At 49.6% G+C, this 16,247-nt stretch overlaps 1 protein-coding gene across 5 annotated transcripts in view; it reads right to left on the bottom strand.

Moving 5' to 3' along the window:
* Positions 1–16,247, bottom strand: part of CROCC (ciliary rootlet coiled-coil, rootletin) — a 69,000-nt gene that overhangs the window by 11,218 nt on the left and 41,535 nt on the right. For all 5 annotated transcript variants that reach the window (XM_082229657.1, XM_082229655.1, XM_082229658.1 and 2 more), the window contains 9 exons: positions 15,001–15,170; positions 12,339–12,518; positions 10,844–10,978; positions 9,957–10,100; positions 8,826–9,064; positions 8,168–8,327; positions 3,397–3,564; positions 1,201–1,585; positions 10–200 (listed from right to left, as the gene is read on the bottom strand). In XM_082229657.1, the coding sequence (XP_082085783.1) occupies positions 10–200; positions 1,201–1,585; positions 3,397–3,564; positions 8,168–8,327; positions 8,826–9,064; positions 9,957–10,100; positions 10,844–10,978; positions 12,339–12,518; positions 15,001–15,170 (1,772 nt within the window). The remainder of the gene's footprint in view (positions 1–9; positions 201–1,200; positions 1,586–3,396; positions 3,565–8,167; positions 8,328–8,825; positions 9,065–9,956; positions 10,101–10,843; positions 10,979–12,338; positions 12,519–15,000; positions 15,171–16,247) is intronic.

Here is a 16,247-nt window from a genome sequence, read left to right as displayed (position 1 = left end):
CAGCCATACCCGCTCTCGCTGCGTCTCCCTCAGTTCTTGCAGGAAGTCCCGGAGCGCAGAGCGCACCACCTCTGGGTCGATGTCGGCTACCAGCTGTTCGCTCCGACTGGGGGAGCCAGCAAGCTCCGGGGAGAGGGGGCGGGAGGCCAAGCTGCCTGCCTGCGGTGTGGGGCTGCCTGGCGCATCTGCGGTGACATCCCCTAGAAAGAGAAAGCGTGAAGGTTGTGGAAGAAAGGGGTTAAGTTTACTGCATTTACTGTATTAAAAGAAAATATTATGAAAATGATGTATAGATGGTACTTAACCCCGGTGAAACTAGCAAATATGCATCATACGAATAATAACTTACGTTGGAAATGTAAAGAAAAAGAAGGTACTTTCTATCATATGTGGTGGAGGTGTCCTAAGGTGAAAGACTTCTGGGAAAGGATTTATAATGAGTTGAAAAAAAATGTTGAAAAATACATTTGTTAAGAAACCAGAAGCCTTTCTACTTGGAATAATAGGATTGGAATTGTCCAAAAAAGATGTTAGATTGTTTTTGTATGCCACTACAGCGGCAAGACTTTTATTAGCCAAAAATTGGAAATCACAAGAGATACCAACAATAGAAGAATGGCAGGTGAAGATGTTGGACTTTATGGAGCTGGCCGACCTGACTGGAAGACTCCGCAACCAGAAAGAAGGGGAGACACATGAGGATTGGAAGAAATTTAAAGAATATTTAGCTAAATATTGTAATATAAGATAAAGAGAAAATTCTTGGAAGTAATAAATAGGCTTAGGGGTAGAATAAGAATATGTGTAAGTAAATATTAAGGATGAGAATATTAATAAAGGAGATGAGGTTAGTAAAGGAAAGGAGTTAATATTATTAGAAATATGAATTTGGAGAACAGGTGATATAATGAAATTCAGTTAGAGGGGATTTGAGGAAGTTGGTTATCAATGTATTGAAATTATGGATGTGAAGTAATAATTCTCTTTTGTGTTCTTTCTTTTTTCTTGTATGTTTTGATATGTTTTGTAACTTTTTCTTTCTTTCTGTGATAATTGTGAAAATCAATTAAAAAAAATGATTAAAAGAGAGAGAGAAAGCGTGAAGGAAGTGGCTGCCAGTGTCAAAAAGCCGCCAAGATCTCGGCGAAAGGCCAGTGGACAGTGGATCTACACCCCCCCCTTTCAGAGTGTGGTACTTACCTTTCGGGGGGGAGAAAAGCCTCTTGGGGGAGCCGCCACGGGCCCTGAAGGCAGGGCTGGGGGCGCGGCCCCCATGGCCGATGCCCATTGTGCGCCGGAGGGCCGAGTGGAGGCGGCCCAGCTTGAACTCCACGTCGCGCTTCAGGCCCTCCACGCGGGCGAGCTCCGCTTCCAGGCCATGGACCCGTCCTTCGGAGGCGCTCAGCCGCAGGCTCAGCTCAGCCCCCTCGGCCTGCGCCTTCTCCAGCTTGATCTCCAGGTTGCGGCCGTTGTCCACCAGCTTCTTCTCGTTGCCGCGGGCCTCCTCCAGGCTCCCCAGAAGGCCCCTCTCCCGCAGGCGGAACTCGCCCTCCAAGTCCACAATCTTCCTCTGCAGGTTGAGGAGCTGGCGAGGAGAGAAGAAGAGGCACAGGCTGGGCAAGCATATCAACCGCCCCAGACTCTGTGTTCACCATCAGAGGCCCTTCTTTGTGTGCCTCCTCCAGGTGAGGTCTGGAAGGTGGCAACGCGAGGCGGGGCCTTTTCTGCAGTGGCTCCCTGTTTGTGGAACACTCTCCCCAGGGAGGCTCTCCCAGCGCTTTCATTACATATATTCAGGCGCCTGGAGAAACCAGGCCTTTGGCGGATTAATATCCTACAGCCATTTAAATATGTCTGTGGGACGGTTGGGTTATTGTTTTGTTGTCTTGGTTTAATTATTTACTGGTGTATTTTATTCTGTGAACTGCCTTGAGATCTTTGGATGAGGGGCGCAGTATATAAATTTAATAAATAAAATTTATCTCCCGCTTGGACTACTGAAATGCGCTCTATGTGGGGCTACCTTTGAAGGTGACTCGGAAACTACAGCTAATCCAGAATGCGGCAGCTAGACTGGTGACTGGGGGCGGCTGCCAAGACCATATAACCCTGGTCTTGAAAGACCTACATTGGCTCCCAGTACGTTTCTGAGCACAATTCAAAGTGCTGGTGTTGACCTTTAAAGCCCTAAATGGCCTCGGCCCAGTATACCTGAAGGAGCGTCTCCACCCCCATCGTTCTGCCCGGACGCTGAGGTCCAGCTCCGAGGGCCTTCTGGCGGTTCCCTCATTGCGAGAAGCAAAGCTACAGGGAACCAGGCAGAGGGCCTTCTCGGTAGTGGCGCCCGCCCTGTGGAACGCCCTCCCATCAGATGTCAAAATGATAAACATCTACCTGACATTCAGAAGACATCTTAAGGCAGCCCTGTTCAGGGAAGTTTTTAATGTATGATATTTTAGTGTTCTTTGGTTTCTATGGAAGCCGCCCAGAGTGGCTGGGGAAACCCAGCCAGATGGGCGGGGTACAAATAAATTATTATTATTATTATTATTATTATTATTATTATTATTATTATTATTATTATTATAAAATAAGTCTGCTGGGGGCCACATACAAGAAGTGGGCAGAGTCAGAGGCAAAGAAGTGCTCCCAGCTTCAGTTTTCACCAGAGGAACCTCAGAGTAAAACTGTTAGTCTTGTGCAGGTCTACTCAGAAGTAATCTCCTAAATAAGCGCAACAAGCAACTAAGGGGGAAGGATGCAGTCCATCCCCCCTTAGTCAGTGGTAGGGCTGACAGAATGAGATCAATAATTTTATAAGTGGTGTGCCCTTGTTTCTCAGTTTGATCCTTTTACATGGTTGGGTCTGTTTTGTGGTCTTTTATGTCATTACTTTTTACCGATTATAGTTTAGTAATTATTTACTGTAATTGTTAAGTGCAAACTGCTTAGTTATTACTTGCTGATATTTAATTTTACTGTTTACTATGCTATTCTAAGTGATCACTGGATATTGCTTTGTTCCGTATGAGTTGCTTTTTTAAAGTTATGTTTTTATTGTGACTTTTTTGAATTGGATCAGATAGCTATTAGGAGTGTGATCTGTGCTATTCTGTTGTTTCTTTGGCTCAAAATCCGCCTTGTGTATAGTAATACAGAAAGGCGGGATACAAATAAAAAAAAGAAATGAAAGGAAGTGCACATGACAGGTCAGAAACGGAGCTTTCATCCAAGGGCACCCTGAAGCCTGGGCTCAGGTCAATCGCACTCTGCCGTGGGAATTCGCCATATATCAAGGTCCCAGGAAGCAGCGCCCACCCCAAAAGAGCTTGAGGGGATTTCCTGGCTGCCCAGGACAATGCCCAGTTGCAAAAGATTTGCAGGCCAGGCCCTCACCTCCTTCCGGGTCGACTCCCGTGTGGCTTCACTCTCCACGATCTTCTGCTTGAGGCTGAAAGACTCCTTCCTGCTCTCCTCGTCCCGCTGCTCATCCAGGGCCACCCGGGCCTGGAGCTCAGCCATTTCTTGGCTCTTCTTGGTGTTTTCGCTGTCCAGCATCTTGACCTGTGCAAAGGGCGACAAAGGGAGGGATCCTGGTTCTTGCAAGCTGAGAAAGAGCGAAGGGGGTGGACCCGGAGGTGGACGGGCCCTTGTCTTTTCAGAGGGGAAGAAGGAGGTTTGAGAGGGAAGGAGGATGTGGCGCTGCAGCAGGCTGCCGCCATTCGCGGCTCATTTCGGCCTGTGGAAAACAGGTCCTGCAGGCTCCTGAACAGTTTCCAAAGCCTGCCAAACCTATTGGAGCCAAAGGTGGAACAAGCTTCCGAAATATCTTCCACAGCGCTCTTGGAAGCTAGCTGCCTCCAACCAGATAAACAGAGAGAAGGTGGGTGGAGGGAGGGAGAGAGATTCAGAAACAAAAACAAAACAGGCATGCAGGTGGCGCTGTGGGTTAAACCACAGAGCCTAGGGCTTGCCAATCAGAAGGTCAGCGGTTCGAAGCCCTGCCATGGGGTAAGCTCCCATTGCTTGGTCCCTGCTCCTGCCAACCTAGCAGTTCAAAAGCACGTCAAAGTGCAAGTAGATAAATAGGTACCACCCCGGCGGGAAGGTAAACAGCGTTTCTGTGCGCTGCTCTGGTTCGCCAGAAGCGGCATAGTCATGCTGGCCACATGACCCGGAAGCTGTACGCTGGCTCCCTCGGCCAATAAAGCGAGATGAGCGCCGCAACCCCAGAGTCGGTCACGCCTGGACCTAATGGTCAGGGGTCCCTTTACCTTTTAAGGCTGGGTGAATTCTGGTTTTCAACACTGTGATATATCACCAGCTAAACATTACAATATACTGATATATCACGATGCCTGAAATAAGGATGGAGCTATGTAGAGGCATTGGCTGGCTTCACGGTTTTCCCCACATCGTGATTTTCTGCTCTTGTGAGAGACCTGAGGCGGCAGAGTTAAAGGGACTGCAGGGATCAAGAAGCATTGGTGGTATTCCCCACACTGCGGTTTTTGCATAGCACACGCACACACACACATCATGATTTGCAATATATTGCCAGGCCAAAAATTAGGAAACCGATACCACTATGTGGACTTCAAACCAGTTTCAGATGATATATCGCCCAGCCCTAGCAGCGGCATGAAAACGTGAGAAAGAGAACTGGGGAAGAGAAGAGAGAACGCGTCAAGGAGGAGGGAGCAAGAAATAGGGGGGTGATGGAGCCCCACAGTGAATGACCAGGAACCCCCACATTCAGGCACCACATCTAACAAGATGGCTGTCTAATTCTTTTGTTCTAATTACCCATGTACTATCAAACTTCCAATCCAACCAGAAAACCTAAAAAATTGATTCTGAGAGACATGCTCATTATAGACTATGCACCAGGGATCCCATTTAACACCAGAACAGAAACGAAAACCATCAGCTGAGCCCATTGATCAACTTCAAACTTCTGAGCAGCAGCCCAAGGATAGCAGCCAAGGCAGCAAAACTCTCTGAGAGACGAGACGATAGCCAGTTTCCTTCTCACTGAGCTCACTGCCCAACTGGATAAGCCGAGACGAGATCTAAGGCAAGATCTAACCTTAGAGTTAAAAGCACCTTTGACCCCGATCGAGAAAAGACTCGACATGGCAGAAACCCAGGTCTCTGATGTCCCAAAGCTCTAAACTCAGGAATCAGACAGATGGGGGAAATCAATAAACGAGGAGCCAAAACTAGAGAGAGAAAGCTTTTGTCTGAAGGAAGCAAGCAATAATTCTCTCCAACGTGAGAGGCCTACCAGAATCTCTGGAAGACCAAGATTTACTTCCTTTTATGATTTCCTGGTTTAATCATATGTTCCCTAATCTTTTTCTTTTTTTAATAAGATATTTATTGAGATTTTCAAAGTGTTACAAAATAAAATAAAAGCAGAAGAAAATACAAAATAAAAATAGTTAACAAAGTAGAAAAAGAAAAAAAAATAGCAAACCCCTTCCAACCATACGAATACAAATTCAAAAATAAGAAAAAGATACAGGGGGGAAAAATACAAAAATACACCACAAACAATTAAGAACATTTAAAAACAAATTCATTATTCTCCAATCCTCAACTGTCATTACCTTCTTTCTTTGACCTCCTCCTCCTCCCTTTCTTTGTATCCTAGTTATTAATTATCCCAGCAAATCCTTTCCATATTTCATAATATCTTATCTTTCTATAGAAAAATAAACCTTAAAGCTTAAAACTTAAATCTTATCCTTACCAACTTCTCATAACCATAATATTCTTTCATAATTCTTTAAACATCTTTACTAAAGCCGAGTAATTTCATTCCAACATTTTTCTGACATTCATCAATTTTATAAAACAGTTCTAATGGTAAAAAAAAGAAATACAAACAGATCCAATCTTCATCCAACGTCCCTTCCATATGTTCCCTAATCTTAAGCTTAATGCCTCTGATCCAGGGTTAGCCGACAGAGCAGGCCAGCACTTCCAAACTGTCAACAGCAGGTCCAGAGTCATTATTTTCGAACTTCTCTGCTTTTCTACTAAGGAGACCATTTTAAAAGAACTTTCTATACTTGACGGTCTGGAATGGGAGGGCCAAAATACACCTATTATGCAGGATTTGTGTCTGGCAACCTTAAATCACAGGCGTGCCTTTAAAACCTATACAGAAAAATGCTGGAATGCACTATAGACGGGGCTACCCATTCAACCCGACAGTGCCGCTGGAAGGGGTACAATGTGAAGCATCAACCCGCAAGGAGGCAAGACAACTCATGAGCGTGCTAAAACTGTCTGTACTGAACAACCTCAAAGCCAGCACCTATGATTCAGACCCATCAACAATGTTCTATGTTGGCAGGAGCTGCAAGATTGCCCCAAAACATCTCAAAAGCGCTGCTTTCAGTGCACTGAAACCCACCATGTCCCAGGAATCGGAAGAGGGTATGTATGGGAAATCTATCTGGAAGATATTTGCATTTTGAGGAGATAGTGCTCTAACATGGTTATCATTCCTGTTCCTGTTTGCTTCCCCCCTTTAAGCTCTTTGATGGCTGAAAAACAGCCTTTAATTTCCTAGTCCTAATCTGTTGGAAGGACGTGGGTGGCGCTGTGGTCTAAACCACAGAGCTTAGGACTTGCCGATCAGAAGGTTGGCGGTTCGAATCCCTGTGATAGGGTGAGCTCCCGTTGCTTGGTCCCTGCTCCTGCCCACCTAGCAGTTCAAAAGCACGTCAAAGTGGAAGTAGATAAATAGGTACCGCTCCGGCGGGAAGGTAAACGGCGTTTCCATGCACTGCTCTGGTTTCGCCAGAAGCAGCTTAGTCAAGCTGGCCACATGACCCGGAAAAACTGTCTGCGGACAAATGCCAGCTCCCTCAGCCAATAAAGCGAGATGAGTGCCGCAACTCCAGAGTTATTCACGACTGGACTTAACTGTCAGGGGTCCTTTACCTTTACCTTTTTAATCTGTTGGAAGGTAGTGATATTGCTGAGTACAGTGGTACCTCGGGTTACTGATGCTTCAGGTTACAGACTCCGCTAACCCAGAAATAGTACCTCGGCTTAAGAACTTTGCTTCAGGATGAGAACAGAAATTGTGCAGCGGCAGTGGGAGGCCCCATTAGCTAAAGTGGTACCTCAGGTTAAGGACAGTTTCAGGTTAAGAACGGACCTCCAGAACGAATTAAGTTCTTAACCCGAGGTACCACTGTACCTTCTTTTGATGTTGGACATTGTTTGAAGAAAGTGAGGCATTGGAAGAGGTGGCTAATGAATAATCTGTTCGTAGCTGGTAGCACATAGGCAGTCAGGCAAACCACACAGGTTAGCTATCTATAAATCAGATGGTGTTGGGCCAAGTTCTGAGAAGCTCCTGCACAGACTGATCGATCGCAGGGCCGTGCAAACTAAGGCTACCTGGGGGAGTCGTTTCTCTGCTTCTTGAGGGCTTCCAAGTGGCATATCGAAGTGCTTGCTTGGTAATGTATACAATGCTTGCTGTTCAGAATAAAATCTTTAACCTTCTCACTCACTTGTGTTTGAATTGCCTCTGAATCTCATTTTAAAAGAGCCGCATTTGGCAAGACTTACCGTATTTTTTGCTCCATAAGACACACTTTTTTCCTCCTAGAAAGTAAGGGGAAATGTCTGTGCGTCTTATGGAGCAAATGTGTGGTCGATCGCTGGCTCCTTTTCTGGCCTCACCCCCTTGCCCAGGCCTCCATTGTTGAATGTTCTGCAGACGGAGACTGTTTGTTTCCCCAGCAACATGGGACTGGCTGAACAGATTATCTGTCTGGAAACTGTAGAAAGGGCTCCCTTTCCTTTCCTAAAGAAGCTGCAGAACTGTGACTTGAACCCCATAAAAACAGGATTTTTTCTGTTGAGCAAAGTAAGCTCAACAACTTTGAGCTGATCCTCAAGAAAGGGGGGCTTTCCCCCTTTCCTCCTCTAAAAACTAGGTGCGTCTTATGGTCAGGTGTGTCTTATGGAGCAAAAAATACGGTAAATTGGCCAGAGCAGTAGTCCACAGAATACCTAGTCTCGCCTTTGCATCAACTAACTGTGCACCTGCTGTCTCTTCCCACCCAGTGGAAAGGGAGGCTGAGTTGTGGTTCCCACTTCCCTGGCAGCCCCTCCCCTCTCCCGTGCCAGGCCTTACCTGCCGCCGCAGCTCCTGCAGTTCCCGGCGGGCCTCCAGCCGCGAACGCTCCACATCCTGGAGGCTGCTGCGGAGGTCGGCTGCCTCCTTGCCCACAGCTGCCCGGGCCTCCTCCAAGATGGTGACTTTCTGCTCCTTCTCCTCGTTGGCCCGCTTCAAACTGGAGGCAAGCAGAGAGGAGGGGTGTTTGGATGCCAGCGACGTGGTCCTTCCGGCCCCCAGGGGGAGAGGCCCAGGAATCAACCACCAAGATGGAGCCAAGCTGCGAAGCTATCACATGTTTCCTCTGTCCACTCCGTGGAACTGACTTTGCCATTTTGCCCCTTTTACAGACAAAGAACCGAGGCCGAGAGACACCATGTGGGGTGGAGGAAGAGATTAAATCTGTGGCAGAGGTGGGATTTAGGCAGTCAAATCCTACCCCCCTCCATTCTCCCCTTCCCTGGAGCAGAAGGCAGCAGGGCAGTGGCGTAGCGTGGGTTGTCAGCACCCGGGGCAAGGCAAGTAATTTGTGCCCCCTAACCCGTGGATTTTAGCACTCGGGGTAGGGGCAGAGAGCTGCGAGTGCGAGCGCCCCCCCAGATGTTGCGCCTGGTGCGGCCGCCCCCCCTGCACCCCCCACGCTACGCCACTGCAGCAGGGTCCTCTCTCTCCCCACCTGACGCGCTCGCTCTCGGCCCTCTTCACAGCAACGCGCAGCTCCCCATTGGACCTCTGCAGGGCCTCCTTCTCCTTGGCCTCATCGCTCAGGCTCCTCCGCAGGTCCACGGCCTCCTTGCGCTGAGCCTCCAGGGCCTCGTGGGCCTCCCGCGACTTGCGGTGCGCTTCCAGCAGCTCCCGGCGGGTCTGGTCCCTCGCGTCCTCCACCATCTGCACCTGCATCTTCAGCTCCTCCACCTGGCCAGGAAGAGGGTGGAGCAAAGAGCCAGAGTTGGGCTCCTGCCAGGAATTCTGAAGCTGTCTGAAGCGGGAGGGCAGGAGTGTGGGGAGCTGCCTTGTGCAGGGTTAGGCCCTCAGCCTGTCCACCTCTGCTGTGATGGGCAGCGGCAGGTGCTCTCCTGGGTTCAGGCAAGGGCTTGAACCCAGGGCCTTCTGCATGCAGTGCAAAGCAGCTGCTCCACTGAAGGGGTAACAGACCTCCTGCAGAATAATGGTGGGATAACCAGCCTCACAGAACCAGCATGCTTAAGTCTAATTAATGCATGAAGGGGTTAATGCCATAGAGTAAGCTGTCTTGCCAGGCTTAGCAATGTCCATTGCCCTCACCTTGGGAGGAAATAGGTACCGTATTTTTTGCACCATAACACTCACTTTTTTCCTCCTAGAAAGTAAGGGGAAATGTCTGTGCGTGTTACGGAGCAAATGCCTACGGATGACAGGGGGATCTGCTGCAGTCGTGAGCAGAGGATCCATGGTTACAGCTTGCACCAAAAAAATCACGCACCCACTGTTGCCTGGGGCCACAATGGTGCAAAAACATGGTTACAAAGCATGGATCCACATGGATCCTCAGGATTTTTGCATTGGGCCACCCCAAACTCACCGCCAGATCACATGTCTGTGGCTGCAGCATGAACCACAAAAATCATACATCCACTGTTTCGTTTAGAATATTTTTTTTCTTGTTTTCCTCCTCTCAAAACTATGTGCGTGTTATGGTCAGGTGCGTGTTATAGAGCGAAAAATACGGGTATTTTGGTCTTCCGCGGACTATCAGAGCAGCTCAGGTGGTGGTGTTACTGTCACTGACTCTCAATGAAGGCCTCCCTCCCTCCCATCACCCCCTCACCTCGCGGAGGGCTGACTCTCGCTGCTTCATCAGATCCCTGGCCTGTTCGTGGAGGACCTTCACCTCCCGTTCGTGGCCCATAATGGCCTCCTCAAACTGGGCACGCAGGTCCCGCAGCTCCGAGTTCAAGGCGTTGATGGTGCTCTGCAACAAGGCGAAGAAATGGAGCTCTCTGGCCTAGAAGACGCGCCCCCCACCCCTCAGCAGCCAGGCACCATTTTGTCTTGGTAACGGAGATAGGGAAGAATATTCCACAGGGAGAAAATACAGAAAAGGCCATGGAGGAAGAGGCCTGAACAAAGCTCCACAGAGCTTCTGCTTTTGGCTTATCCTTGCATAACGCTCCATATGTTACCAGCCCGGGTGGGCTTGCATGCAGTGCTATTTTTCTAGAAAAGGAGGTGCCGGAACTCACCACGAACACCTCCCTTGTTCTCTTATAATGGCAATGGCACCCGACTAAGTTCCGGCTTTAAAAAAGAAAAAGCTTGTATGCAACACAGGATGAAGCACCAGGCAAAGGGTGCGACCTCCTGAGAAACTCAGATCATGCTTAGAACAATAAAGGAAAAGATGGAGCAGGTTTCTAGCCCTCAGTGTCGAAAGCAAGTTGGAAACATCCGCTTCCATGTCTGCTGTCGAAAAGGGAGAGGCAAAATAAAGCTTCCAGCAGCTCCTTGCTGCAGGAAAAAGTTGTGTATGGGGTGGGGGGGAATGAGGGGTTCAGCAAAAAACCAAAAGTACAATTCGAGCCTGCCCCATTCACCTAAGCTGAGCCAGGTTGCAGGAGCTGGCCCTTCGTGGTGCAAATATTGCCCGCCTGCTTCCACACACATTTGTTCTCCATCAGACAGCCCCCCCCCGACCCTGACTCTGCCACCGCCTACCCGCTCTTGCTCCTGTAGACTCTGAGCGTCTCGCTTGTGCCTCTCCGCCTCCAGGCTGATGCTGGCCAGGCTCTGTTGCGCCCCTGAAAGCTTCTCCAGGAGAATGGCCTTCTCCGACTCCTTGAGAGAGAGCGCCTGGGGGCAAGGGGGCGAGGGAGTCAGTAGTGGCCTCTGGAGCAGCAGGGAGACCCACTGGGGAGCCACATCTCCACTCTTGTAGCCCTCCTGCGCACAGAGGGAGGCTCAACGCCACAACTGCCACATTGGCGGAACAGCGAATCGTGCAAATTTGACGCCTCAGTGGTCTCTGGAGCTAGGTGGGCTGCTTCTCTTTCTCCACCCCAAAGCCTTGGGCTATGGCCAGTGAGGAGAGGCACCAGGCGACGTTCCTCTGTGGCAAGATTGGGTGTCCTGCTCTTTTCTATGTGATTAAACAAGAATCCCCTCCCCTAATGAGTCAGAAATGTCATTTTAAGGACTTAAGCTGTGGATTTAAGGCTGTGTGGAGATAAATTTTCGAACCAAAGCAATGTTCCAAGACGAAGCTAGAAAGTTAAGAGTTTTGGAATGACGCAGTTAAAAATGCCGTCGCCATTTTGGGAGGCAGTGTTGTAGCCCTTGAGTCTGGGAGGAGAAAGAGAGAAACAGAGTTGTTTACATATCGTGGATTAACTCCTCAGTGGGACTTAAGAGTGACAACTGCCTAATTTATGATGGAAAGAGCGATGTTATCTACGAAGGAGATGATATATGGAAACCATCTGGACTTAGATTGGAAGAACGGGAAATTCACACAGGATTATTACATTTGCTTATCGGCTTAAGGAGACTAACAGAAGAGATCGTAAAGGAAAAAGAGAAATTATATGAACAAGATATGATGTGGAAACACCAAGATAAGATTGGATAGAACTATGAATTTTGTTTGGACTGATTGGGACTGATTTGGACATTAATGCAGTAATAAGAAGATGATTAGAATCCCTCTTTGGATCTTGAAGTATGGGTTCCCCCAACAAAATTTAAAAATTTGGCTTTGTAATTTGGAATCTATGTGATGTGATTTAATTTGATGTGATTGGCCAGTTAATAAAATTTTTTTTAAAAAAAAAAAGATTGGGTGTCCTGCTTTGGGGAATTTACAGTGTGTGTGGAGTCTTGCAGAGCTGGCAGTGGACTGGGGCCTTGCACCCAGTGGCATAGCATGGGTTGCCAGGGCCCGGGGCCATGCAGAGCGGTGTGGTGGGGTAAACAGATGGAGCGTGCATGCATATTCAACAGCCTGAAAGAAGAATTGTTCCATTGCCTGGTGAGGTCGCTTCCTGCTTCGCACGGAGGAGCCATGTGATGGAAGCGTACAACTTCAATACAGCGGCACCGGGGGTTGAAATTTTGCACCCCTAAGAATTTTGCCCCCGGGGCAACCTCCTCCATGGGCCCCCCATGCTACGCCACTGCTTGCACCTCCTTCCTTCCCCGTCCCCCAGACTTTCACCTGCTGCTTCTCATTCTCGGCCAGAAGGAGTCCCTCGTCCCGCTCCTGCTGGAGGCTGGTGATCTCCTCGCTCAGCTCCTCCTTCTCCGCCTCGTGGCGGGCCAGGATCTCCTCGCGCTCTTGGCTCAGCCGCTGCAGCATCTCCTCGCGCTCTGCTTCCAGCTCCAGGCGCAGCGCCTCCTGCCAGGCCGTCAGGGTGAAGAAGCTCAGGAGTGGACCCTCCCCTCCCCATGTGGACAAGGAGATGGGGCCCCCAGCACCCATAGCAAGGCCTCCGCCACAGCCAAGTTTCAATGGCTAAACGCCTCTCCCGGTATGCCCCACGGAGGACCTTAAGGTCCATATATAGCAACACCCTAGAGGTCTCGGGCCCTAAGGCCCTAAGCCAGAGCCAGGGCTTCTCAACACTGGTGGAATGCTCTGTCTCTTGAGACCAGGGCCCTGAAGGATCTGATTTCTTTCCGCAGGGGCTGTAAGACGGAGCTGTTCCACCTGGCCATTGGCTTGGAGCCAATTTGATTCCCTCCACCTCTTTCTTTTTTCCTTTCTCCTCCTGTGATGAGGCTGCATTTTAATATTTTAATTATTTCAATTTTTTAATATTGTATTTTAATCTTGTTTTTGAGTTGCATTCATTCAACTTGTTTTTATTATTGCTTGTTAGCCGCCCTGAGCCTGGTCTTGGCTGGGGAGGGCAGGGTCTAAATAAAATTTATTACCGTATTTTTCGCCCCATAGGATGCACTTTTCCCCCTCCAAAAATGAAGGGGAAATCTGGGTGCGTCCTATGGGGCAAATGCAGGATTTCGCTGAAGCTTGGAGAGCGAGAGGGGTCGGTGTACACCGACATCCAAAGCCTAGACATCCGCAGCCTAGGCAGCCCTGCGGGAGTTCCCGTAGGGCTGTTTAGGCTGCGGATAGCAACCTGCTTCCCGGAGCACCGGGCGCCCCGAAAGCAGAGCACCCGGCGCTTCAGGAAAACATCCACAGCCTAGGCAGTTCCCGCAGGGCTCCCCACACTGCGGATATCAGCCTGCCGCCCAGCACGCAAGGCGCCCTGAAGCAGAGCACCCCGCACGCCGGGCAGACATCCGCAGCGTGGGGAGCCCTGCGGATAGCAGCCTGCCGCCCGGCGTGCGGGGCACCCTGAAGCAGAGCGTCCCTTGCGCTTGGCAGACATCGGCCAGCCCCACAAGCTCAGGGGACAGTGGGGAGGCGCCGCGCCGCCATCCCGCTGTTCCCCGACCTGGTTTTGGGGGTGAAATAAAGGAAAACACTTTTTTCCTTTATTTCCCCCCCAAAAAAAAACCTAGGTGCATCCTATGGGACGAAAAATACGGTATTATTATTATTAAAAAGAATCACTCCTTGTCAATCAACCGAAAGCTCTCATACCAGGCGAGTGAGTGCTTGGCCCAAGATTGATTCCAGGATGATATCTGGGTTTTCGACATCGCGAAATATTTCCAGGTTTAAAAATTACGAAACCAGTATCACGATATGGACTTCAAACCAGTTTTGGACAATATATTGACATATCGGCCCGCCCTATCCTGCAGTATTATTATTATTGTTATTGTTGTTGTTATTGTTATTATTATTAGAATTTATATACCACCCTATACCCGGAGGTCTCAGGGCGGTTCACAAAAAAGGATCACAGTATATAAAATAAAAACAATAACCCAATAACAAAAAGACCCACATTTTAAAAGGGTATAGGATGTTGATTAGGTCAACCAAAGGCCTGGTTAAAAAGGAACATTTTTGCCTGGTGCCTAAAGGTGTGTAATGAAGGCGCCAGGCGAACCACCCTGGAGAGAGCATTCCACAGACAGGGAGCCACTGCAGAGAAGGCCCCGTTCTCATGTTGCCACCCTCCAGAGACTTCTCAAGGAGGAGGCACACGAAGGAGGGACCAAAAGATAGGAAATGAAAACCCGTAAGGTTAATGGAATTTCATTTTAACCAAACCAAAAAAAAACAAAACCTAAAAATTGAGGGAAGCAGGGAACATGTGACAGGCAAGCATGTTAACATGCTGGGGTGAAAGTTGAGCAGGAAAAAGAGGCTTCTCCCTCATAGTTGGGGGTCACCCAATGAGGTGGGTGGGCAGGAGATTCAGGATATTAATTTCTTTATTTATTTTATTTATACCCCGCCCTCCCTGGCCAAGACCGGGCTTAGGGCAGCTAACATCAGGTATAAAAACAATTGATTAAAATACAACTTAAAAACAAGATTAAAATGCTACTTAAAATGCAGCCTCATTTCAGTGGAAGCCCAGATCAAAAACTGTTGGGGGGGGGGATAAAAGAACTGTTTCAGGCAACACGGTGCCCCTGGCTTTTAAAAAGGGTCAGACAGATTCCTGAAGGGGAGGGATAGGGTCACCTGCCAACGTCTGAGCAGCTGCACATGCTTAACAGCTTAGGGACAGCGAGAGCCAGCAAAGAGCAAATGGCCTGCATGTCTGGGATCTGGCCGGCACTTTTGTATCCATTCCTGCGAGCCCCACCAACATCTGGGGCCTTCTGCAATCCAGGCTCCTCACTCCTCTGCAGTTCTGTCCCCCGAGGGCAGCGTGTTACCTGAGGAACAGAGCGGTCCTGGACCGAGCCCTCTGCACCTGACCGGGGGAGGGGGCGGGGGCGGCACGTACTTTCTCCCTCTGGAGACGGTCCACGTCCTCCTCGTGATCCGCCTGCGCACTCCTCAAGGCGGCCTGGGTCTCCTGCTCCGTCTGAATGAGCTTCTGGGCTGTCAGGTCCTTGTCTCGCTCCAGTCGGCTCACCTCGGTCTCCATCTCCTTGCGGACGGCCGTCAGCTCCGCTGGGGCAGGACAGACGGACAGAGGTCAAGACAGCAAAGGGGATAATAAATAATAATAATTTATTATTTATACCCCGCCCATCTGGCTGGGTTTCCCCAGCCACTCTGGGCGGCTTCCAACAGAACACTAAAATACAATAACCTATTAAACACTGAAAGCTTCCCTAAGCAGGGCTGCCTTCAGATGTCTTCTAAAAGTCTGGTAGTTGTTGTTCTCTTTGACATCTGGTGGGAGGGCATTCCACAGGGCGGGTGCCACTACCGAGAAGGCCCACTGCCTGGTTCCCTATAACTTGGCTTCTCGTAGCGAGGGAACCGCCAGAAGGCCCTCAGCACTGGACCTCAGTGTCCGGGCAGAACGATGGAGGTGGAGACGCTCCTTCAGATATACTGGACCGAGGCCGTTTAGGGCTTTAAAGGTCAGCACCAACACTTTGAATTGTGCTTGGAAATGTACTGGGAGCCAGTGTAGGTCTTTCAAGACCGGTGTTATATGGTCTCAGTGGCTGCTCCCAGTCACCAGTCTAGCTGCCGCATTCTGGATTAGTTGTAGTTTCCGGGTCACCTTCAAAGGTAGACCCACATAGAGCGCATTGCAGTAGTCCAAGCGGGAGATAACTAGAGCATGCGCCACTCTGGCAAGACAGTCTGTGGGCAGGGAGGGTCTCAGCCTGTGCACGAGATGGAGCTGATAAACAGCTGCCCTGGACACAGAATTAACCTGCGTCTCCATGGACAGCTGTGAGTCCAGAATGACTCCCAGGCTGCGCACCTGGTCCTTCAGGGGCGCAGTAACCCCATTCAGGACCAGGGAGTCCTCCACACCCGCCCATCTCCTGTCCCCCAAAAACCTCAGATGGAGCAAGGAGGGGCGTTTAACTGAAGAGGGGCTTGATTGGGGGCAGCCACTGCATGCAAGGGGGCGTGGCTTGGCTTGAGAGGGGGGCGGCCTAGCAGCTGAAAGCCCCGCCTCTGTTGGGAGAAAGCCCCGCCCCCTTCTAAAGAACAGGAAAGCAAGGAGGGTCCCAGGTGCATTCAAAGGGGGCAGGCACACAGCTTAAAAGCAGGTACATCTGC

Source organism: Podarcis vaucheri, assembly GCF_965113315.1.
Source record: "Podarcis vaucheri genome assembly, chromosome: 7".
NCBI lineage: Eukaryota > Metazoa > Chordata > Lepidosauria > Squamata > Lacertidae > Podarcis > Podarcis vaucheri.
This window is presented reverse-complemented; position numbering and strand designations above follow the sequence as displayed.